This window comes from Cibotium barometz, chromosome 37, assembly GCF_041138505.1.
Source record: "Cibotium barometz isolate CiBa-2024 chromosome 37, ASM4113850v1, whole genome shotgun sequence".
NCBI lineage: Eukaryota > Viridiplantae > Streptophyta > Polypodiopsida > Cyatheales > Cibotiaceae > Cibotium > Cibotium barometz.
This window is the reverse complement of record NC_141082.1, coordinates 35479680-35503010: the sequence shown is the minus strand read 5'-3', so window position 1 is coordinate 35503010 and position 23331 is coordinate 35479680. Positions and strand designations below refer to the sequence as shown.

At 47.1% G+C, this 23331-nt stretch overlaps 1 protein-coding gene across 2 annotated transcripts in view; it reads left to right on the top strand.

The window, feature by feature from the left end:
- Positions 1–22765, top strand: part of LOC147617226 (uncharacterized) — a 31043-nt gene extending 8278 nt beyond the window's left edge. Inside the window, exons 3-6 of one of the 2 annotated variants that reach the window (XM_086776836.1) lie at positions 21723–21923; positions 22013–22208; positions 22310–22499; positions 22662–22765. In XM_086776836.1, coding sequence (XP_086632962.1) covers positions 21723–21923; positions 22013–22208; positions 22310–22494 — 582 coding nt within the window. In that variant the 3' untranslated portion in view covers positions 22495–22499; positions 22662–22765. Of the gene's footprint in view, positions 1–21722; positions 21924–22012; positions 22209–22309 lie in introns of both variants that reach the window. The other variant, XM_086776835.1, reaches the window with a different exon arrangement.
- Positions 22766–23331: the final 566 nt, after the last annotated feature.

Here is a 23331-nt window from a genome sequence, read left to right as displayed (position 1 = left end):
GTCGATCTCCGAAATTATCCCCTAGATATTGTGGACCATTTCGTATTACACGACGGATTGGTTCAGTTGCATATGAATTGGATTTGTCTTCTCATGTGAAAGTTCATCCTGCATGTCAGTAGACTTAAGGAAGTACTGGGTGGAACAGACCAGTTAGTTACTCCTCAAGAAATCATAGATGTCGAGGACATTACATTAATGCTTCCCCCTTATGCCATCGGGAACTATCTCCATCCTGCCCTCACTGTGAACTGGGATAGTGGACGTATCCCCAGTAAGAATATGACCAGAAAGCCTGCAGAGATCTTGTAAACCGGAACGGGAAGGAGTCATGTGCCTGGAAGCACCACTATCGAGAATCCACTCCCGAGTATCCATTCCGGAGAGTCCTCCAATCTCCTCCCTGCCTGAAGAAAATGAAACATCGGTGTCCATCACCTCCAGGTGCACAAAAGCCGGAGTCTTCATGATTGTTGCTGAGGAGTCTTCACCCTTCTCGGTCTTCCGCTTGGGACACTGCCTCCAGTAGTGGCCTTTCTCGCCACAATCATTACAGGTCCGCTTTGCCTTCAGTTTCTCGCGGTCAACGTCGGACTTCTTCTCAGAAGACTTCTTCGATGAAGCCTTCCCCTTCCCTTTGCCCGAGCTACGGCCTTTCAACCGTTGGCCAGTAAAGGCCTCCGAACCTCCACCCTGAGGAGGGTTCGTGAATCGTTCCTCCTGGTCCAAGACCATGGGCACAAGCTCCTCCCACGTGATGGTGCTGAGCCTGCCACCACTGGTAATCAAAGAGGAGTAAAATGCTGAGTACGAAGAGGGCAAATGTGACAGCAACGTGATGGCCATGTCCTCTGACGATATCTCCTTCCCAGCCTAAAGAACTTCCTGCTGAAGAGCCTGCAGCTTGTTAATATGCTCCCGCATTGTCGACGACTTTGCAGGGCTCATAACCCGCATCTGTACTTCCAAGGAAATCCTCTTCATGGGCGATACCCTGTTGTAAAGTGAGGCCAAATGCTGCCATATACCTCTGGCCAGCGTCATGTGCTTTACATGATTGATTACCTGCGGTGTGCAGTTGAGGAAAATAAACGAACGGACCCTGGCGTTGACACGATCCCACATCTGTGTCTGGGCCTCCTGGTCCTTTCGGGTTGACGGTAACTCCCCTTCCTCTACTTCCGGCCGTGGAACACCACCAACGACGAAATCGGCGAGGTCGTAAGACTCCAGAACAGATTCCATCATTTCACATGTCTCTCGGCCATCTCAAACAGATCTGCCATTGCGGGGATGTCCTCTGAAAAGGGTGGGTGGGTGGGAACAAAGAAGAACTAAAACCTGCAAGTGGCTGTCCAGCAAATCATCCCGCCTTCCTCTTGCTTCTCCTCTTCCCGAACAGTCCAAAACAGTCCACCAATCAGCCACACAACAGTCGCCCTCTTGCTCACACAAATCCCAAGACCTATCTAGAGCCTAGGGCTCTGATACCATGTCAGAATACGCAGTGGAGATGATGACCAGATCTGGGAACACGAGCAAAAAACGCAGGCAGAAAAACAGCACAAGAGAGAGAGAGAGAGATGTAGGCGTGTAACTCTGCTCTGATATACACAAGAAGATCCCGAATACGATACAAAAGTAGTGGGGAGCATGGGGAATATTTATATGCCCCATAGATGCAGTCAGCCTGTGCTAGAGGCTCTCCACGACTGCAGAAAGCAGTCGGCCAGTAGTAGTAGCCTCCACGACTGAAGGACCAAGTCGGCCAGCCACCAGCACCTACACGACTGTGTAAAACAGGTCGGCCAGCCATGGGGTGCACTCGGCCAGCCCCATGGACTCCTGCCAAGCATCTGGATCCATCCACACCACGGAAAAATGGGAAAAAATAGGGGAAAAATGCGGGGAGTGAGGAAAAATGATAAAACACCTCATAAGGGCGGGCACACCCACAACAAAGGCCCTGGTGTATAAAACTGGACAGGAGATGACTTCTAACAGATTTGACAAGACAACAACTCGTTTCACTCTCATAATTTGTCAAATCCCCACGGATCCCCTCGTGATCGATCTTGGTTCGAAACTCGAATCCTGCAAACAAACGAACAACAAACAAGCAAGGGGGTGCAGGCCTGACTCACCTCCCAACCATGACAGCCGTGGGCAAGCCCACAGTCTTGGCTGTCCCCACCGAGCCACGAGATGAGCTAACTAGGTTGACGTACCGACCAATCTCCTCCTTGTGGCGTCCCATACCGCCACGAAGCTGCCCTCGCGGGCCTCGAGATTGCTGCCGGCCTCGGCTGCGTAAAGCAGGTGCACGTCTGCACTAGATCCAGGCTCCAAGACCATAGAGCTCTCACAAACTCGCGAGACTCTCTATATTACAATAACTAACCTTGGCCACCGTTTTATAGGCTCTTGGCCGGTCATCGGGCGTCCACACTTGGCCGCCCGCCCGTCCATACTTGGGTGCCCGCCCGTTAGTATTTCCCTAACTCAGCTCGTCAATCAGCCTGCCTAGTTCCAAGCTTCCCCAAGCCTCGAAACTAGTCTAGCATGCGTATAGCACACGGTAGATACCCACTGTGCACATGACATAATTCAGGGGAGAGAAAATGGGATTCAAACCCTCAACTTTTGCTTTTAGAGATCATTATTCTGCCATTGGAACCACTCTCCCAAACCAAGTAGTTATTTCTCTTTCCAATGAGGGGCCCAATCGAGACTGAGGGCCGCAGGTGTACCACGTATTCTATTTACCAGTTTCTTCAAAAGGTCATGTCCGGAGAATTTGACTTGATGGTGTGGTGTGACGAGGCGAGAATTCCCACGAATTCTCGCTTTTCGGGAGTTGGTCTTACCAACCCTAATTTGCTCAGTGAAACCGGCCTCTGGTATAAACCAAAGTGCGGTAGACTAGCAGTCACCCAAACATAGTTGTAATCCAGCAAATAAGACAGATAAAAGGGAGCTAGAGTGCTCCTACACAAAAAGAACAGTGACACCTGTTGGCCCCAAAGCTGGGCGCCCCTTTCGGTATTTTCTTTATTCAAATTCAATGGAAGAGTTAAACTGAACACATCATGGCCATTCATGGCTTATACATATGCTTGCCTAAACTGCCAGTCCTCTGGACCTCTTAGCATAGATGTTTCACACAGCCCTGTGCCCAAAAACACCACATTGTTATTCACCTCTAATCAGCCAAGATAGTACATCCATGAGGCCGTGTAAACACGGTCAATTTGCCCATGCACATAGCCAAAAACAAGCCATGAAACAGTCCATGAACCCTTCTTGAAACATTTGATTGTTGCTCCTGTTTCTGCTCTCTTGGGCTGCAAATTCCTCCTCTCACAAGGAACCGAGAGAAGAACCCCCGAACAGCCCTCTGACTGGAAGAAAGAGAAGCTATGTACTCCTTGGGCTCGCATGTGTGTGACCAGAGCAGCCATCATCCTTGTCTCAATCTCTATCTTCACCAAGACCGATTGAGAGAGAGAGAGAGAGAGAGAGTTGTATTAATGTCTTCAAAAGGCCAAAATGACCTATGAGACCAAAAGGTTACATCATATCCATGAGGTACATCATCCTAGGTACAAAATAGTAATAAAGAAAGATAACAAAAAATCTAGAACTTTAAAATCTGATCTAGGTACATGAGCAGAGAGCTCTCATATCACCTTAATACATCCCTCATGGGCTGCTGTGACATGGTGCTCAAGGTGGTAAAACTGAGCTGGCGCGAGAAGGTCCTGCGATGATGGGAGACCGGGCGTGGCCGTGGGCGAGGGCGATGGGGTCTGGGGCGTCAAGCTCTGCATAACTCAGTGGCTCTGTCGAGTGTCACACCTCTCGGCCCAAGCTCCTACACTAGCCTGTGGTCTGGGTATGATGGGTGGATCGGCCCTCGGAGTGCTGGTATAGAAGAAGTTGGTGAGAGCTCTCTGTGCTGGTCCTCGAGCAAGTACAGCTGATCTGGATCTCACTAAGGACTCCCTGTGTCTGCGGAGCTCTAGAAGAAAAAGTCCCAGGCATCTTTGATCCGAGAAGTCCATGATCCTGGAAAGTGGTCCCGAACCCAACTCGGAAGAGGTTGTGGAACCTCCCCCGAATCTCATAGTATACAGGGCATCGGCATATGTAATGGTCCTCTGTCTCGGGCTCTGTGTGGCAGAGCTGGCATATCCTGTCCTCTGGTGTGGCCGCCCTAGGCCCATATCTGGCAGTCTCCACTCTCAGCTGGTGGGACGAGGTGCGGACGCCGGATCTGGCCGATCGCACATCTCACCCCAAAGGATAGGTGTATGTCCATGTAGCATGGACGGATGATGAACCCATCCTCTGTCAGGCATAGGAGGTGATCTCCGTAGAAGGCCATTTTCGTCCCCAGTGGACGACTAGGTGAACTCCATGTCCTCTGAGTATCCAGTCTAACAATGTCCCTCTTGATAACCCTGTTCCGCTCTGTGCGACTGAGAGCAAATGACGGGGCCTCTTTGTTGTACTATTAGGGGGGGAGTGCCTCCATCTGCACAGTGCATACCGTGCATGCCAAACCAAGTGCCTACCTGTGCATACCAGCACTCTGTATCTCCCTCAAGTGTCAACTGTCTCGAGGACTCCAGGGCTAGCCAGGGGTATCTATCAAGTGGAAGCTCCCATAGCCTATGGCAGTATGTCACTGTCTGGAATAGAGCCTCTATCACTATCGGTGCAGCGCCCATCTCTGCCCGCACAGAAGAAAGGCTTCAGCCCACACCTCCACTTGCAACCCGAGTGTAGCTTCGGGTGTTGCCCTTGCAGTCCAACAACTCACGAAAAGAGAGAGAAAATGGGAGAAAGAGAGACCTGTTGTCCTGCAGTCCTGGCCGCTAACCTTCTCACTAAGAGAGAGAGAATTGTTTACCTGCAGACTGCCGGTTCTCCACAGCCCAGTCCACGTGTAGTCCAGCCGTCGCCAAAGAGAGAGAGAGAAGATTGTTTCTGTCCTGTATGTCCTCAGCATGCAGTCCAGCCAGTCGGCAGCTTTCCCAAGCACCAAACCTCCTGCGTGTAGCTGCAGTCCAGCTGCCCACCCTTTCCAAGAGCAAAGCACATGCGTGTGTATGCTGCAGTAGACTCTTCGCAAGAGAGAGAGAGAGAGAGAGAAAGAAAGAAAGAAAGAAAGCTGTATTAACGTCTACTAGAGGCCGAACTCGACCTATGAGACAAATCAATGTACAACTGTCAATGTCTTCTGGATGTACAGAACAAAAAAAAGGGACAAAATGAACATGAAATAAACTATGAAAGTACTGAGCTAGTGGGGGGGTGTGATGGATGGAGCACTACTGCTAGAGGCTCAGTATGCAACCTATATGTGCAGGGTATACAAGAATGCAATGCAGATCTGTCTAGCTCCAACCAATACCATAATGGGGGTGTAATATGTGATACATACGCGATGGCGAGGCAAAAATACCTCGGAGCATGATCTCCGGTGTGAGTGTAAGTGAGCTAGCCGCTCCTGGATATGGTGTTGATGTCAAGCCCGTATCTTTGTGATTTCCCTCTGGGAGTCTGGTAGCGTGGTGCTCTCGGTCTCCGTCTGGCTCGGAGGTCCGTAGCGCGCTGAAGTGTAACCCCCTCTCGTGTCAGGGTAGGCACTGGGATAGATCTCTGGAAGAAATCAGTGAGCTGGAGCTGTCGCCCACCTCTCCTTGTGGTATGAGTCCGTAGCAGTCTCTCTGTGGCGTTGTCTCTCTAGCAAGAATTGGCCAAATTTGCGCTGGTCTGCGGACTCCATGATCCGGCGGAGTGAGGGATGTCCACTGAAGATGGTGGTGTATCTCTCTCTAATGACACTATATGCTCTGCATCTGCATACATAATGTTCCTCACTCTCAACCTCCTCCTGGCATAGTTTGCATATCCTCTCTGCTCTGGGGATCCGTGCTGCCCTACCTGCCTCAATCTCAAGCTGGTGTGATGACACTCTGAGCTGGCCAATCACCACTCGGGCATTGTACACATCCATGTATCCAGGTCTTTGTATGAATCCATCCGCTGAGATACGCATAAACTAATCTCTATAGTATAGCATCTTTGGCGGTAGAGGCTGACTAGGTGTAATCCAAGTCTCTTGAGTTTATCGCTGCCATAAATCCTACCGAAGGACTTTGTTCCTCTCACTGTGAGAGAGCTGGAGTGTGGTGCATGTAAATCATACTGGAAAGGTGGCAGGTGATCTATGTCAAGACCATGTTGAGTGAGCCACTGTATCATCTGTGAATACCGTGATCTCCTATCTCCACTCTCTGCGAGCTGCCTAGACGCCTCAAAAGCTCTATGTGAGAGTCGATCTAATGGCATATCTCTGATCCTTTGTATAAAGCAGATCGTCTGGAAGAGGGCCTCTACTAGCATAGGAGGTGCAGCAAACTCCGTCCAGACAATGTCATGTGGGACGGAGGGTTTGTTGCGGATCATCCGTGAGAGCATGAGGATCTGAGGCCTCTCTATCTGAGACCGTGTGGAGGTGGCGAGCCCAGGTGCCCATACTGCTGCAGCATACATCAAAGCAGGGGTGACTAGTGTGTCAAACAACCACCCCTTTGTGCGGGGCTCCTGGAAGTGTGCCTGGTGACACTGTCTCTCTAGCATGGCCAGAGTTGCATACCCTCGTGTGAGTCTATCCTTGGCTGCTTGTGCCATAGTAAATCTTCCTGGCGGTGTCGTAAATGTAATCCCGAGGTACACATATGAGTCTACCACATCTACCTGTCCTCCTGCTAGTGTGACGATGGCTTGTCGTCGAACCGGCCTTGAGGTGTGGAAAATCAGGGCCTTGGTTTTCCCAAGGTTCATTGTAAGCCCCCTCTGTGTGCAGAAGTCATCGAGTACATGGAGATGGTGCTGTAGTCCCATTCGCGACTCAGAGACCAGAATAATATCATTTGCATATAGCATAATGTGGACTGTTCTTCTCCACGTTCCCTTCCAACCCACGAGTCCAAAAAGCCAGCACTTCCTATAATAGTGTGGGCTCCTCTAAAAAGACCACGATTCACTTTAAAAGGGGTATTCTTTTAGTTAAAAGGTTTTTAAAACCTTTGTCCCCTTGTCCCCTCCACACATTCGGTTTTATTAGTTTTTAAAACCTTTGTTCCCTTGTCCCAAGTGTGAACATTAAAAAAAAATGTGTCTTGCTCATCGACCACCATGCTCACACTTATGCTGCACAAATTCACAGGGTTGTGACATATCCCCCTCTTGAAAAATGGCAAGTGTCCTCGATTGCATTTTGGTGATACAGCAAGACGTCCAAAGCAGAACCACATTGATATCAGCCATGTGATCCAACTAAAAGTGAAAAGTACAATATGGCAAGATCAACGTCCCAATCTCTCTGAGCCATGCATATGTAGCAACATTCACTACAAGCCAATGGTGTAGTAATAGTCCAAGTTGTATACCACTGTGAACCATACACAACCACAACATCTAATGTGACTAGTACACATATGTCATAGAAGTCCCATAAGCAGATGTACTGTCAGTTGCTGTCAGTACCTTCGGGTGAGACAGAAGCTGCACCAAGCGACCTCTAGATGACAACTGAGCCTGTCTGTATCAAGGGAGCGGAGGTGCTACCCCCCTCTTGAGCATCAGGCAATGCTCCAGACCTATGCTGTGTTGAACCTGCATGAGTCGTAGCAAGAGTCGGCTCCAACTCAAAGGCATCAAGTTAAAGCTGCAATACCTGAGGTGAACCTGCTAAGTCACCCTCCTCCATTCACTTCGCATCCATCGGTGAATAGTTCTTGAACTTCACAAGATAGTGACGGGAAACTTTACCTCGTACCTTTCTTTCCTTATGTGCCAGTATTTGCTCGGGAATAAGAACCTTATCAAGTTCCTCCACTTCCGGCTGAGCCTCATTTGATACATCCTTAGGCATATCCCCATGGAAAGGTCAAAGTAGACTCACATGAAATGCATCGTGAATCCTCCAATGATTTGGTAGCTTCAAACGATAGGTCACCTCACTGATCTTTTCCAATACCTGAAAAGGTCCATAGTAGCGCTGATCGGAGGAACTCAAATTCAAAGCTGTTTCCAACTTCTCAAAAACAAGTTTCCAAAAATCACTCGTAAACTTAGAGTCCCTATCACTGACTATTCCCTGCGGTAACCTGTACAGTCTAAACAATTGCTCAATAAACTGCCGTGCTAATTGCGTAGCTATAATAGTCTTCCGGGTCGGTAAAAATCTAGCCATTTTTGTCAAGCGATCTACCACAACCCAAATAGAATCGTGGCCTTGATGTGTTCTTGGCAATCCGGTAATAAAATCCATGGAAATACTTTCCCATTTATTACATGGGATTTGCAAAGGATGCAACAACCCAGCCTGTCTAAAGCGTTCAACTTTATTTGCCTGACAAATTTGACCCTGAGAACATAATCTTCTACATACCCTTTCATCTTTGGTCAATAAAAAGTGTGTTTCACTAACGATAGTGTCCTGTGTACCCCAGGGTGTGCAGCAGAAGGGGCGTCGTGACACTCCTTAAGAATCTTGGACCTAATGTCCGGGATCTGTGCTACACAAATTTTGTCATTACGGAATAGTAAACCTTTCCGAATCATCCACTGGCCTCTTGCAGCCTGAATGGTAGACTGCTCAGTCATTGAGTCTTGGTCAATCAATGAACTCCTGTCCTGGATCTTCTGCCAAAATGGACCAAAATAACTATCAGTCTTGCAAAGCCCTCTCAATGACTGAAATAAGTCAGTAGAAATCTCGATGAATGACAAAGTATTCACCTCTCTAATTCGACTAAGCGCATCTGCAACACTATTCATGGACCCTTTCCGATAACGGATCTCAAAATCAAAATCTTGCATTAACTCAGCACAACGAGCTTTCCTTCCTCTCAAATCATCCGCATCACACACATACTTGATTGACTGATGATCAGTCAATACCACAAACTTGGAGCCATATAAATAATGTCTGCAAACCTTGAGAGCATGAATCACAGCATAAAGCTCCTTCTCAAGGGTTGGCCAACGAGATTGAGTGTCGTCTAGCTTTTTACTTTCAAAAGCAAGCGGTCTACCATCTTGAAATAGAGCAGTCCCGATAGCATAGTCACTGGCATCAGTTTCAAGAACATAAGGCTGACTAGGACCAGGTAATGCTAAGATAGGTGCTTCCTTGACTTTATCTTTCAAAAGTTTGAAGGCCATATCCAAATCGTTATTCCAAGTGATAGGCTGATTTGACTTACGTATACGACCTTTCAATAAGTCGGTCATCGGTAGTGTGAGCTGAGAGTACTCCCGTATAGATTTTCGAAGAAAAACAACAAAACCGAGAAAAGAACAAAGTTGTTTCACTGTTCGCGGTATAGGCCAGTCCAAAACCTTCTAAACTCGGTCATAGTCAATGCTCAATCCATGTCTAGTGATCTTGTGTCACAAGTAAATGATTTCTGTCATAAAGAACTCATATTTACTTAATTTAGCATATAGTCGATTCTGTCTTAAAATAGATAAGACAATCGTGAGGTGTCTAACATGATCCTCCAAACTACGACTATATATCAAAATATCATCCACGAACACCACCACAAATTTTTCCAAATGTTCACGAAAAAGATCGTTCATCATTTGCTGGAAAGTGGACTGGAGCATTGGTTAACTAAAAGGTAATATGAGAAACTCGTAATGGCCATACCTAGTCCGAAAGGCGGTTCTTTCGACATGCCTTTCATGAATACGTATCTAGTGATAGCTAGTACGTAAATCTATCTTCGTGAAATATTTCGCTGCTAATCCATCTGATCTAGGGAGAGGGTAACGGTTCTTAATGGTCAGCTTGTTCAATCTCTTGTAATCTATACACATTCTCCAGGTATTGTCCTTCTTTCTCCTAAGCAACACAGGTGTATCCCAAGGTGATTTAGTTGGACGGATCTGGCCCATCCTCAAATAATCTTCGAGTTGTTTAGCCAACTCATCTTCCTCAGCTTGGCTCATCCTGTAAGGTGGAATACTGACAGGATGAGCACCAGGGATCAAGTCAATACGATGATCTACGGCCCGTTCAGGTGGTAAACTCGATGGCAGTTTCTTAGAAAATACGTCTTGAAACGAATCAAGTATCTTCTGTAATTCTTTGCTTTCAAACACACTTAATTCATTGACATCCATGGAAGGTATGAGAAATGAAGAAAGTGGAATCAATACACAATGGAAAGCAGTATACAAAGAAGAATCCATTATATTTTCAAAATCAATTGTATTTACAAGAGGTCCCTGAGAGGGATGAATACAATTACCTAAAATACGATACTGGGTGTCCTTATGCTGAAAAGAAAAAATATGACTAGACCAATCTATTTGGACTTGAAAAGTCTTAAACCACTCGATCCCTAATAACAAGTCTACATTTTCTAGGTGCATAACATAGCATTCAAGAGTATCTTTGTAGTCCTGAATGTGGATTGGAAGCATCTCCACCTTTCGATCCTATACTTGCCTTCCCGCAGGTAGGCGTACCTCATAGGTATGATCGCTGGGTGTTGTATCAAGACTCAATTTCTGCACAAGTTTGTAATTAACAAAGTTGTGTGAGCTCCCAGGGTCTAGAAGAATGTGAATCTTATGGCCATTTGTTGCCATATATATATAAGCAGTGATGTGTGTGAACACACTTAGGACCGCCGGGGTACTTTTTCCCTCTTTAGAAGGTTTTTTCCCCCGGCCTGTATATACGCCCATCCTTCTAGGGCTAACTTATCTTTTGTACATTGACACAATCTAATACATTTTGTGTTGTGTGCATTCTTGCTTCTTCTTCTCCAAGCTTTGTGTGCTTTCCTGCAACCCTAATTCCAACAATTGGTATCAGAGCAGGCATCGGCTCCCAGGGCTACGCCGCCAGCACCCTCCGACTCACGTTCTCCGATTGAGGTGAGTTTTCACGAGCGCTTGCAAGTCCCTATACTCTGCAAATTAGCCCGTAGAGCTTTGTGTTCTCAGAATTTGCATCTGAGGTCGCTTCGGGCTCCGTTTTTGCATTTCAAGTTCTGCACAGGTGTTTTCGTCATTTTCTGCAGAAATTTCGACAGTGCAGTTTTCTGCAAAACAGGCATACGTGTTCTATTGTGGACCATGCTACATAGCACAAGTTGTCTTCTGTTCAGTCTTTGCTTCATTACAGGTAGCTTTTGCATCAGTTTCAGTCAGTGGCCATGGCTGATAACGGCAATGATGTATTTCGCATGTTGTCTGCTGCTGAAGACAAACTGGATAGAGACAGCAACTACCCACTTTGGGCATACATGATGCAGCATGTTTTGGTTGCAAAAGGAGTGTGGAACATTGTGTAGGGTATGGATGTACGTCCAGGTTGTATGGATGTAGGATCTGTTGAGGATGTTGCAGGTTCTAGCAGCTCTACTGTTGCTGCTATTTTACCCACTGCTGAACAAGCTCGTTGGGATGGTAAAGATGCGCAGGCTCATGCCTTGATTGCACTTTCTGTCAAACGTAACATTACCCCACATATTCGTATAGCTAAAACAACAAAACAGGCTTGGGATATTCTAGTTGGTTTGTATGCAGGTCGTAACGAGGCAAAAATCGCTGTTGATTTTTGCAGGTGAGATTATTCCTGATCATTCTCTTGTGCAGACTGTTCTTGATGCTTTACCTGAGACATATCAGACTTTTGCTTCCACGTGGAGACTTCTTAATGAGGACAGACCTGATGCTGTCAAGTATGATACTTTAGTCAACAAGCTCTTGCAAGAAGCGCAGTCCAGGCAAAACAGGGCTAGGCAGCGTGCAGTTGATCAAGCATTTATTGCTGCCCAGCGGCAGAGAAGAAGTGGTAAGGCAGCCCCTTCCACTGTTTCTTCTCCTATTAGTAGGTCTGCAACTTCTTCTCCTTCCACAGGTAGCAACAATAAGTCTGAGAAGGCTCTTGATAAAGGCAAGAAAAAGACCAGGTGCAACTATTGTAAGGCAAATGATCATGTCATTAAGAATTGCCCTAAGCTAAAGGCTAAAGAGGCAAAGAAGAAAGAGTCAAATATAGCCACAATAGCGGATGCTTCTACAAATGCAGATTCTGCAAATGTTGTGCAGGATACAGAATGGGCGTTTAGCGTGTATTGTCAGTATGACCCATCTGTACATGATGCATGTTTGGCAGTTGGTATTTTGACAGTGCGCTGTCATTTGGTAAACACTTGTACTTCGTGACTTTCATTGATGATTACTCAAGGCATGCATGGGTATATCCACTGAAGGCAAAGTCCAAAGTGTTTTTGTGCTTCAAACAATTTATGCTTATGGTTGAAAATGTATCCAATTGTACTGTGGACACCCTCCGTTCTGATCGAGGGGGGGAGTACATGTCTAAAGAGTTTGATGCATTTCTGGCTAGTCGTGGGATAAAACACCAATGTACAGTGCCGTATATCCCTCAGCAAAATGGTGTTGCTGAGAGGAAAAACAGGTCACTTATGGAGATGGCACGATGTATGGTCAAGAGCCAAGCTTTGCCACATGCATTTTGGCTTGAGGCTGTCATGTGTGCTGCATATGTACTCAAGAGGTGTCCCACTAAGGCCTTACAGTCTATTACTCCATACGAAGCTTGGCATGGCAGGAAGCCTTCAATTGGTCACTTGCGTGTCTTTGGTTGCTTGGCCTATGCTTCAGTGCTTGTGCAACAACGCAGAAAATTGGATGATAAGACTGTCAAATGCATTTTTGTTGGTTACAGTGCTGAAAGCAAGGGTTACAGATTGTATCATCCGCAGTCAAAGCGTATCTTGATTAGTCGAGATGTTGTTTTTGTGGAAGATGCTGTGCAGCCCTTGTTATAACTTAACATGTACCAAAGAGACAGGTGTGAGCTCACAGGATGTATTTGATACGTTGTTGCCTCTCTTTACAGGTGGGAATTCAAATGTAAGTCCTAATGAGGCAAATATTCAGCCTATGCAGATTTCAAACGACATCATAGATCAGCCTATTTCTGATGCAGATTTACAGGATGTAATTCATGAGGATAGGGCTGAAAATGAGCAGGCTAGAGGTATGCCTAAATGGCTGGTGCAAACCTTGCGTGATAGTAAGATTGATGTACCTATGACTAGTCGTACTCGTTCAGGTTTTCAGCATGCCTCTTATGCATCATATTGTTATGATTTGGCTGTGTCTAGTATGTATGAAGAGGAAGAACCTCTTTCATTTGATGAGGCATAAAATTCAGAAAATTGGTTGGCTGCAATGCAAAGTGAATATGATGCTATAATGAAGAATGGTACATGGTCTTTGTATGATTTGCCTATTGGTAAAAAGGCCATTGGATGTAAGTGGGTTTTTAAATTGAAACGAAAGCCAGATGGCAGTGTTGATCACTATAAGGCTAGACTTGTTGCAAAGGGTTATGCTCAAGAAAAGGGCATTGATTTTGATGAGACCTTTGCTCCCACTTGTCGTATAACTACCATTCGTAGCATTTGTGCATTGGCAGCTCATAATGGTTGGAATGTACATCAGCTGGACATAAAGACTGCGTTCTTGAATGGAGATTTGCATGAGAAGGTGTATGTATCGCAGCCTCGTGGTTTTGTTCAAAGAGGGCAGGAAAACAAAGTGTGCAGGTTGAAAAAGGCTTTATATGGTTTAAAGCAAGCTCCACGAGCTTGGTATGAAAAGATACATGCATATTTGACTGCACATGGTTTTCAGAATAGTCCAACAGAAAGCACTTTATATGTTAAATGTGTGGATGATGTACATCTAATCATTGCTCTCTATGTCGATGACATGCTGCTCACAGGACCAAATGAGAGTCATATTGCTGATTTTAAGGCTGACTTGAATGCCTCTTTTGAGATGTCAGATTTGGGGCGTTTGCATCATTATTGGGGGATACAATTTAAGCAGTGTGATGGAGATATTGCTTTGTGTCAGACAAAGTATATTAAGACATTGCTGCGGAGATTTGGCCTTGAAGACTGCAAGCCTATTGCTACTCCAATGGAGACAGGTTTGAAGTTGAGTCTTCATGATGTTGGAGATCGCTTTGATGCCACACTCTATCAGACAGCTGTTGGTTGCCTCATTTATGTATGCATTACGAGGCCGGACATTCAGTTTGCAGTCTCACAGGTGAGCAGGTTTATGCATAGCCCAGGGTCTCAGCATTGGAAGGCAGTTAAACGCATCTTTCGCTACTTGAGTGGCACCTTACATCTTGGATTGTTTTATTCCAAGGGGGGATCGTTGCCGCCAGATTTACATGCTTTTTCGGACTCAGATTGGGCTGGTTGCTATGACACAAGAGTGTCCACAAGTGGTTTTTGTTTCATGCTCGGTAGCTCATGCATATCTTGGTTGAGCAAGAAGCAACCTACTGTGGCCACTTCTAGTTGTGAAGCTGAGTACAGGGCAGCTTTCACAGCTACGGTTGAGTGTGTGCGGCTCAGACGGCTTATGGCTGACTTGGGTGTTGGACAAGAGTCTGCCACCTCTATCTTCACTGACAGTCAGAGTGCATTGGCAGTTGCGAGAAACCCAGTTTTTCATGCTCACACAAAGCACATTGAGGTGCATTATCACTATGTCAGGGAGAGACTCTCAGCAGGAGAGATCAGCTTGGCCTATGTGCCAACACAGGACAACCTCGCCGATCTTTTCACAAAGGCGCTTCCTCGTGAGAAGTTCAAAGCTTTCCGCAAAGCTTTGGGCTTGCTCCCCTTTGTGGACTGATCTACTTCGAGCATGGCACTCCCCTATATACATGAGTGCCAGCTCTCGTTCACACCATCACTCCCAGGGGGGATTTGTTGCCATATATATATAGGCAGTGATGTGTGTGAACACACTTAGGACCGCCGGGGCACTTTTTCCCTCTTTAGGAGGTTTTTTTTCCCGGCCTGTATATACGCCCATCCTTCTAGGGCTAACTTATCTTTTGTACATTGACACAATCTAATACATTTTGTGTTGTGTGCATTCTTGCTTCTTCTTCTCCAAGCTTTGTGTGCTTTCCTGTAACCCTAATTCCAATACCATTCACTTCTCCATAAACTCGGAGAAGATCATGCAAGCCAAATACTTTAGAGTTGAACAGACAATCAGAACAAGTACTAGGGCGAGAAAGTACAGTAATTGACGTACCAGTCAAAGACAACTGGTTACTTTGGCTTGGGTCTTACGTTTGTCTTTGCACCCTTTTGCTTTGGGCACTCGTTACGCATGTGTCCTTTTTCTTCGCAGATAAAACAACGTCCTTTCTTCTTGAGCTTTAAAGCCCTAAGGAGTCGTTTCTTCTTCGCTGGTGTCGAACTTGAATTCTTGGAAGGTTGGTCCGAAGACTTTCCTTCAGTCGTGTTAGCCATAGGTGCGGAGAACTTTCTTTTATGCTTGTTCCCCTGCTCGGTAACGGGTTTCGACTTGGAAGAGACAATTGTATCATCATAGATACGAGCTGAATGAATGGCCTCGTCCAATGTTTTGCATTTGTTATTTTTAACCTGTAAACGGTATGAGTCTGGTAAACCAGCTACGAAGAATCCCAAAAGAGTAGTGGGATCCATCTTTGTAGCTTTCATCTGCAAGTCCCTAAACTTCTGGAGGTAGACCTCATAAGTGAGGTGCTGCGAGGTCATGGTCAAAGCTGAAAACCGGGCAACAACATCATAATCATCCTCTTTCTTGAGGAATTCCTTCTTGAAGACTTCTTCGAATTGTGCCCAAGTTGTTGGCTTAGGGTTGAGTTCCTTCTGAAACCGATCCCGTCAAGTAGGAAAGACTCCGTTGGACACCCACACGTGTAATAGCACAACTTAATACCACAATTTGAAATGGACAACTTAATAACAACTTGAAATTGAAATGAAATGAAATGAGATAAATGGACACCAGCACTAGGGCCGGGATGGTGCAAGAGAACTCGACGAAAAGCTTGTGCTGAAAACGAGAAGCCTTTTTTTTTTCTTAAAAAAAACTTCCACGCTGAAGGGTTTCAAACCCATGCGAAGCCATGCTGCATGCGTTTAAAAAAAGAAAACGGGGGCTACTGTCAAAAAACGCGTGGGAAGCCCTTCAGCGCCAAAAAAAAACATAGAGTTCTAAAAAAAAACAGGAGGGCTTAAAAAAGCGCTGCACCTAGGCTGCTGCCCGTCACTTGCGAAGAGTAGCAAATGAAAAAAATTCTTGGTTCTCTCTCTCTCTCTCTCTCTCACACACACAGCTAACAAGGCTTCCACTCGGCTGTCCCAATGACCAGCCAAGAGCCTATAAAAGGGTGGCCCGGGTCAGTCAGTTAGTCAGAGTCTCGTGGGGCTATGCGAGAGCCCCGCGGTCAGGAGCCTGGATCTAGTGCAGACGTGCACCTGCTTCATGCAGCCGAGGCTAGCAGCAATCAAGGCCCGCGAGGGTAGCTCCGTGGCGGTATGGGACGTCATGGAGTAGAGACTGGTCGGTACGTCTAGCTAGTTAGCTTAGCTCGTGGCTCGGTGGGGACAGCCAGGTCTTCTGGAATTTGCCCACGGCTGTCATGGTTGGGTGGTGAGTCGGGCTTGCACCCCCTTCACGGTTTATGGCTTTGTTTTGCAGGTTTCGGGTCTTGTAGTAGGTTTGCTCCACGAGGAGACCCTTGGGGATTTGACAGTGGTATTAGAGCGAGTCTCGGAGAGTGAGCAAGTTGGTAGGTAGGAAACGAAAGAGGTATGAGCTCAGCTGCACTGCTGTTTTTTCAGATTTAGCGTGTTTTTTCTTGTATGCATCGTGGGGGAAAACAAGATAGTGTTGTGGTCAGGAGGACGGGGGCCGAGTTTTGAGCTGACCAGATCAGTCCATCAGGGGTGTCCCCTCGCCCCTTTTCTTTTTCTCTTCTTTGCGGAGGCTATGAGCATGTATTTGACGGCAGAGGAGGTTGGTTTGAGAGGACTCCAGCTCCCAGTCCGAGGGGAGGACCTGCTCGATGCTGAGTTTGCAGACGACACGGGCTTATTTTTGCATGGCCAAGAGGCCAATCTTCTTCGGGCAGAGCAGTCGCTCCAGGTTTTTAGTGCAGCTTCGGGAGCATTGATCAATTGGCGCAAGACAGTGGCCTTTTGGATCAGTAGTGCTCCCACTCCGGCATGGAGCTCGGACCCCGGTTTTAGATGGATTCCTCCTGGCACAGCAGTGCGGTATTTGGGATGCCAGATTGGACTAGATTTGTCACCTGAGCAGCAGATTGCCCTGCTTCTTCTGAGCATTCGGAAGAAGCTTTTGTATTGGAGTACAGCTCGACTATCCTTGGCTGGGAGGGTGGTGGTGGCAAATCAGGTGCTGTTAGCGACCATGTGGTACATTACGTCTTGCTGGATCTTCTCGAGCTCTTGCATCAGCCAAGTATAGAGGTTGATCAGGAACTTTCTTTGGTCTGGGCGGGACGGTCAGCCAGCCCGGGCAAAGGTTGCATGGGCAGTTATTACACTTCCGCTGGCTCAGGGAGGCTTGGGCATTATAGATCCAGTCGATCAGAGTAGAGCCTTATTGGGGAAGCTTATTGTTCGAGGGCTGCTTCCAGGCGCTGAGCCTTGGAAAGAGCTTCTCTTGCAGCGGCTGCAGGCTCGGGCTCCCCCAGCAGGGGGCACTTGGGCACCAGAGATTTGCTGGATCTTCATAGAGATGAGGAGGACAAGCCTCAGTAGAGGATGGGAGGACAGATTTGCTTTGAGCATCCTGAGAGCTTGGGAGCTGCTGAGACCGGGGCTCTCTCAGCGACCTCCTTGTTGTGTTGAGGAGCGGGCCAGACAACCGCTCATCTGGAGCCCAGCGGTTCGCACAGAGCAGGGTCATATGCTAGGTTCTCGGCCTCGTCTAGCCTAGGGACCTTTAGCGGCAGGCCCAGCACGTAGTTTTGGAGACTGGCAGGCCTTCTGCAGTCTCCCCGAGGAGATCCAGGTGGAGAGGCTGAGTCACTTCAGAGGGGGGTTGATTATGAGGGATGATATTCAGGAGGCACTCACAGAGGAGTGGTTCACGCCTTCCGAGCTAGTGGCCCCACGGTGGATGGGAGCCTTTACACAGTTGGAGATCCTGATTGCTGTCAGAGCTTGCACTGAGGATGGCAGATGCCTCTGCTATGAGATTCAGGATGAGGCAGACTTCAGAGAGTGGAGGTGGAGTCGCCTTTGGTTGCAGTGTGCACCTTTCAGAGGATACGGGTAGTGGCCGCCGCTTCTCGGAAGTGGCATATTGACCCCGACCCTGCAGATGTGCTCCCGGATTGGCGCATATGGGCATATGCAGTGCGTCCCTTGGCCCGGCTATAGTGGGACCCTGGGGAGTAAGAGTGGCATGATCCTTATGCATCTTGAGGCCACAGAGATCACCTTTTTTCAGTATACTGTTCGGCTGGGGCGGCATATTTTGACGGCGAGGAGGATGGTCTCTCCAGTTGCAGCGGGGCCTTGGCGGCTACAAGGACACTCACAGGAGTTCTTGGAGGATTTTTGGGCTCGGCTCTGGGCTAGTCGACAGGCCCACATGATCTCAACTTTCCAGTGGCTGGTCGGCCACAGGGGCTCAGCAGTTGGCACCTGGCTTGTTTACAGCGGTCTTCCGGCGGCCTGCGTCCGATGCCGCCACCCTATGGAGACACAAAGACATTGCCTTTGGGATTTCCCTCAGGCGCAGCAGATTTGGTTGCGGATGCTGCGTATTCTGGCCCCCCTCTCTCTAGAGGGTATGTTTACGTGGGGTTCCGCTGCTTGGTCGACTTCGTCAGGGCCTGCTATGGGCTATGAGATGGAGCAGGACAGTCAGGCCATCAGATTCATTAGGGACCAGCCTCGCCTGGTTTCGGCACCGGATTTCTCGTCCGCCAGCTGGACACAGGAGAGGGATTTACGATGGGAGCTCCTCAGCAGCCTCACCATCTGGTTCACCTGGAGGGCCCGGTGTTTCACGGCCTTTGAGGGGAGACTGGAGCCACTAGCAGAGACTGTACGGGGGATTTGGCAGGAGTTGATCCACACCCTGCGAGGACAGTATGACCGCATCCGGGGCGACTCGGATGAGGCGATCTTGCGGTGCCAGGCCTTTCACACCACTTGGCGCAGCGGCCCCTTCTATTCCTTACACACGGGATCCCCCTGTTGGCATTACAGGCCACCTGTTTGGCTTCCCCCCCCCCCCCCCCCCCTATTTTATGATTTAGCCCCTCAGTCCTTTGTACTGATGCTTGTATTTTGCAGCACCTAGGGAGAGTCTCCCGGGCTGCCTTGCTGTATTCACTGCTCTGTTCCTCTTATGAGCAGGAGAGATCTTTTGTAGCCCTACGAGCGTTTTTATATAACTAACGAAAGGATCTTTTCTCGGAAAAAAAAAAAAGATAGTGTTGTGGTCAATGAAGTGGGTAGTAAGGGGGTGCCCGCCCGTTAGTCCATCCCTAGCCCAACTCGCTAATGACCTTGCCTAGCTCCAAGTTATCCCAAGCCTCGAAGCTAGTCTTGTGTGCGTGCTGCACATAGTAGATACACTCTGTGCACATGACGGGGGAAGGAGGAATGGGTAAGAAGAGGCTAGAAGAGGTAATGGTTTCTCTGAGGCCTGGATCATAGCTTTCTGCTCAAGCAATTGATCTCCCTATTGCTTCATCGGTTGCATGAAATTCTGGAACATCAATTGCATCTGGTCTCCGCCACTGAGAGCATTGCTCCTTGATGGCGTTGTTGTAGAGGTGATAGTCTCTTCCCAAATCTTTGGTTTTCTCTCATTGTTGGAGGTCACCATAGTGGGAGTGGTGAAAGATTCTTCCTGACCGCAAACAAACCATCCAGTATGTGTGTTCTGGTTGCGTTTCGGAGGCCGAAAACCATCCATCCTTCGACACACCAGAATGGGGAGTGCTTCCCACGTCTATAAACCAACCATTCAAGCGATTTTTTTTCCCCTTTTTTTCTTGGCTGAATTTCTTCACCAAAAGGCAAAGCTTTGATACCATGCAGCAGCATACAGACGGGGATTATACTTTGATAACTGACTTTCAGCACCTTTGTTCTTGACGATGTATAGCACTATATAATGAGAATAAGAGTGCAGAGAGAGAAGAGAAACAATACACAGTGTTGGATACCCTCTGAAGGGCCCACACCACGTATGGTGTATTTGCTTTATTGAATGAGTAGAACGACTGACTGCTGGCTGTAAATAATCAGGACTGAACTGACCTTGGAGACCTTCACTTGAAAAAAGGTGACTCTTAGCATGAAGACGACCCTTGATCTTCACTTTCCACCTTGCCTTTGGCTCCTCATGGCTGTCTAGGCCCTTGAACCTTGGCACTTGCAGAGAATATGAGATGATTTATGCAAGGGACTGAATATTACTTATACATGAACATCCAGATACTGGTCGGTTTCCAGATGACGCTGTCGGCCTGTTAATATGCTCACGACTTGCAGAAAAATTAGCAGGAAATGCTATCGCTTTTCCTGTGTGTGGACTGGCTGCATTTGCAGCTGGTCGACTGGGATTGGCATGGCCTCTTGCTGGCCTAGTCTCCCTAGGGCTGGCCGACTTGGTCCTAATCTTTTGGCTGGCCCTTGGCTGGCCGACTTGGTCCTAATCTTTTGGTTGGCCCTTGGACGAGCCCTACATGGCTGCCCATTAGAAAGACTCTTCAAAGTGTGTCTCCTAAAGCTAGACCGGTGCCCCTTGCGTCTGGCAGGAAGCCTAATAAATGCCTGGTATACCTCTAGATCGTTCCAGAGGGTTACAAAGATATGTGGGACATGCACTGACTTCATGTGCAGGACATGCACACCTGACCATGACCCTCCATGGGGGATCCTTGGTTGACTTGTCTCAGACAAGGGCTCACAAAGGGCTAGTTACCAGTACGAGTCTTGCACCTGCTGTACAGATATTTGTACGTGGCATCCAAGTGTGGGATGCATGTGACATTTATAGGTTCTGATGGTTGGTGGTTTGCTGGTGGGAGTGCATGTTTTGGGCACTTTCAGGCGCCTATTGGGCTCCCAAAATTTCCCCAATCCTGCCCCTAAATCTGCCCTTGAGTCGGCTGATCATGTCTACTTGGCTTTCACTTGGGTGATGCATGTGTCAAAATGCCACGTCAGCATGGGTGGAGAGAGGGTAATGGAGAGAACATTGTGAGCCAATTAGTGAAAATTAGACGTATCCTGGCTCATGAACACCGAATTTCAGAGTGGTCTTCGTATGTGTGTTGACGCCCCCGTGTGGTTGTGTACGAGCCTTTGTCCAAATAGTTGGATTACCAACAAGCATGATTGTTTACTTTGTTTCTTCTTTGGGTTTCAAATACTACACAAGCCTTCCTGCTTTCTTTATTGAAGGGCTGTGGTCTGCTGAGATGAGCAAAGGCTTGTTAGAACTACTCATCCCTACTTATCCTGAAGTAGGGACCCCAAGGTAAATTATGTAAAACCTACGCTATCAGCCTGCTCCATGATCTAGAAAATAGGGGGCTTTTTCTGTCCCCTCTTCAGGGATGTTCTTGCCCTCCCCTTGCTGAGCTTGTTTTGGGGCCGCCCAGGACTGTTCTTTATATAGTGCATGCATGCATAAGATTGACTTAGCAAGAAATTTGAGCCTATAAGGTTTTGAGTAGTCACTAGTTTTGATACTTTAATCTGACAAAGGATATTTGTTCTTTGCAGGTAGGAAATTTGAAGCCAGAGCGGGCGATCCCTGAAGCCATACTAAAGGGTGCAAAAGGCCTAGCTATCTTCACAATTCTAAAAGCAGGCATGATGGTTACATATAAAGTGGGGACGGGGCTGGTGGTTGCCAAGAGACCAGATGGCTCATGGTCAGCTCCTTCTGCAATAATTTCATGTGGTATTGGATGGGGGGCACAGGTATGACGACATTTATTGATTCATACCGAAATTTCATGCTTGTTATTTCTCTGTTGTTCCCTCATTGGTGTGTGCTGGTCACGTTTCAGGCTGGTGGACAGATCACTGATTTTATAATTGTGCTTCGCAATGAGGCAGCAGTAAGGGCTTTCAGTGGGAGGGTCCATATCTCTTTGGGGGCCGGTTTGAGTGTTGCGGCTGGACCTGTAGGAAGAAGTTTTGAAGCAGATTTACGCGCAGGGGATGGGGGGACTGCTGCATGCTACACTTACAGTCTCAGCAAAGGTGGTCTACTGGGTGCCTATGGGCTTTGTATCTTGCAATCTTTACAAGGGCTTTCAAGCTTGTCTCTGTGATTGGCTTGTTTACCTTTAATAGTTTTGCAGGTGTATTTGCTGGTTGCTCTCTTGAAGGTGACATTGTCATGACACGCGAAGGTACAAATGTACAGTTTTATGGGGATCCGTCGGTCAGTGCGGCTGAGATTCTTCTGGGATCAATGAAACAGCCCAAAGCTGCTGCCCCTTTGTATACGGCACTATCGGATTTATTTATGAAGGTTTATGGTTGATATAGGTAAGGCGCCCACATGATGGAAGTCAGGTTTTGTACAGCAGCTGTTCACATGATCTCTTAATTATTGTACACAGCAAGTGATTATTTAGCATAGCAAATGAGTGTGTAAAGAAGGTTATACTTGTAAATCTCACGAACGGCTGGTGTCTGAATACATGACAGACTGCAGGTCATTTAATGAAGGTTTTTTGCAATTAACCTGACAGGTAAGAATCATATCATGTTACTTGCTCAAAGCAAATAAATTCAAAACAAAATCGGATTTACTGCACTTTGTACATAATTTGTAAATTAAACTCTCTCTCAACATGCATTAACAATCTTCTTTTCACGAGTGTTAACATTCTCACTTGAGATGAAGGGCAAGACCTAAAGTTAAAAACGCACTAGCAAAGTGCAGAAAAATATGGAGAGGTTCTACCCAATGGTTTATAAATCCAACATAAAATCAGATTGGCTGCACTCTCTACATAATTTGTAAATTAAATTATTGAGAGCCAATCTGTCTCTCTCTCTCTCTCTCTCCCCCTCTCTCTTAACAATCTTGTTTTCACGATTGGTAATATTTACACTTGAGATGAAGGACAAGACCTAAAGTTTAAAATGCACTAGCAAGGTGCAGATATTTTTCTTCCAAATGGTTTACTAACACCAATCAATTAGGTGGTCCAGGGTGAAAAAGCAAGTGTAGGAAACCTTGAGGTTATAAGAATATAGGTCAATTTTATAAGTTTTTTGTGTGTCTCTCTCTCTCTCTCTCTCTCTCTCTCTCTCTCTCTCTCACACACACACACACACACACACAGCGTGTGCAGATGTATACACACACACA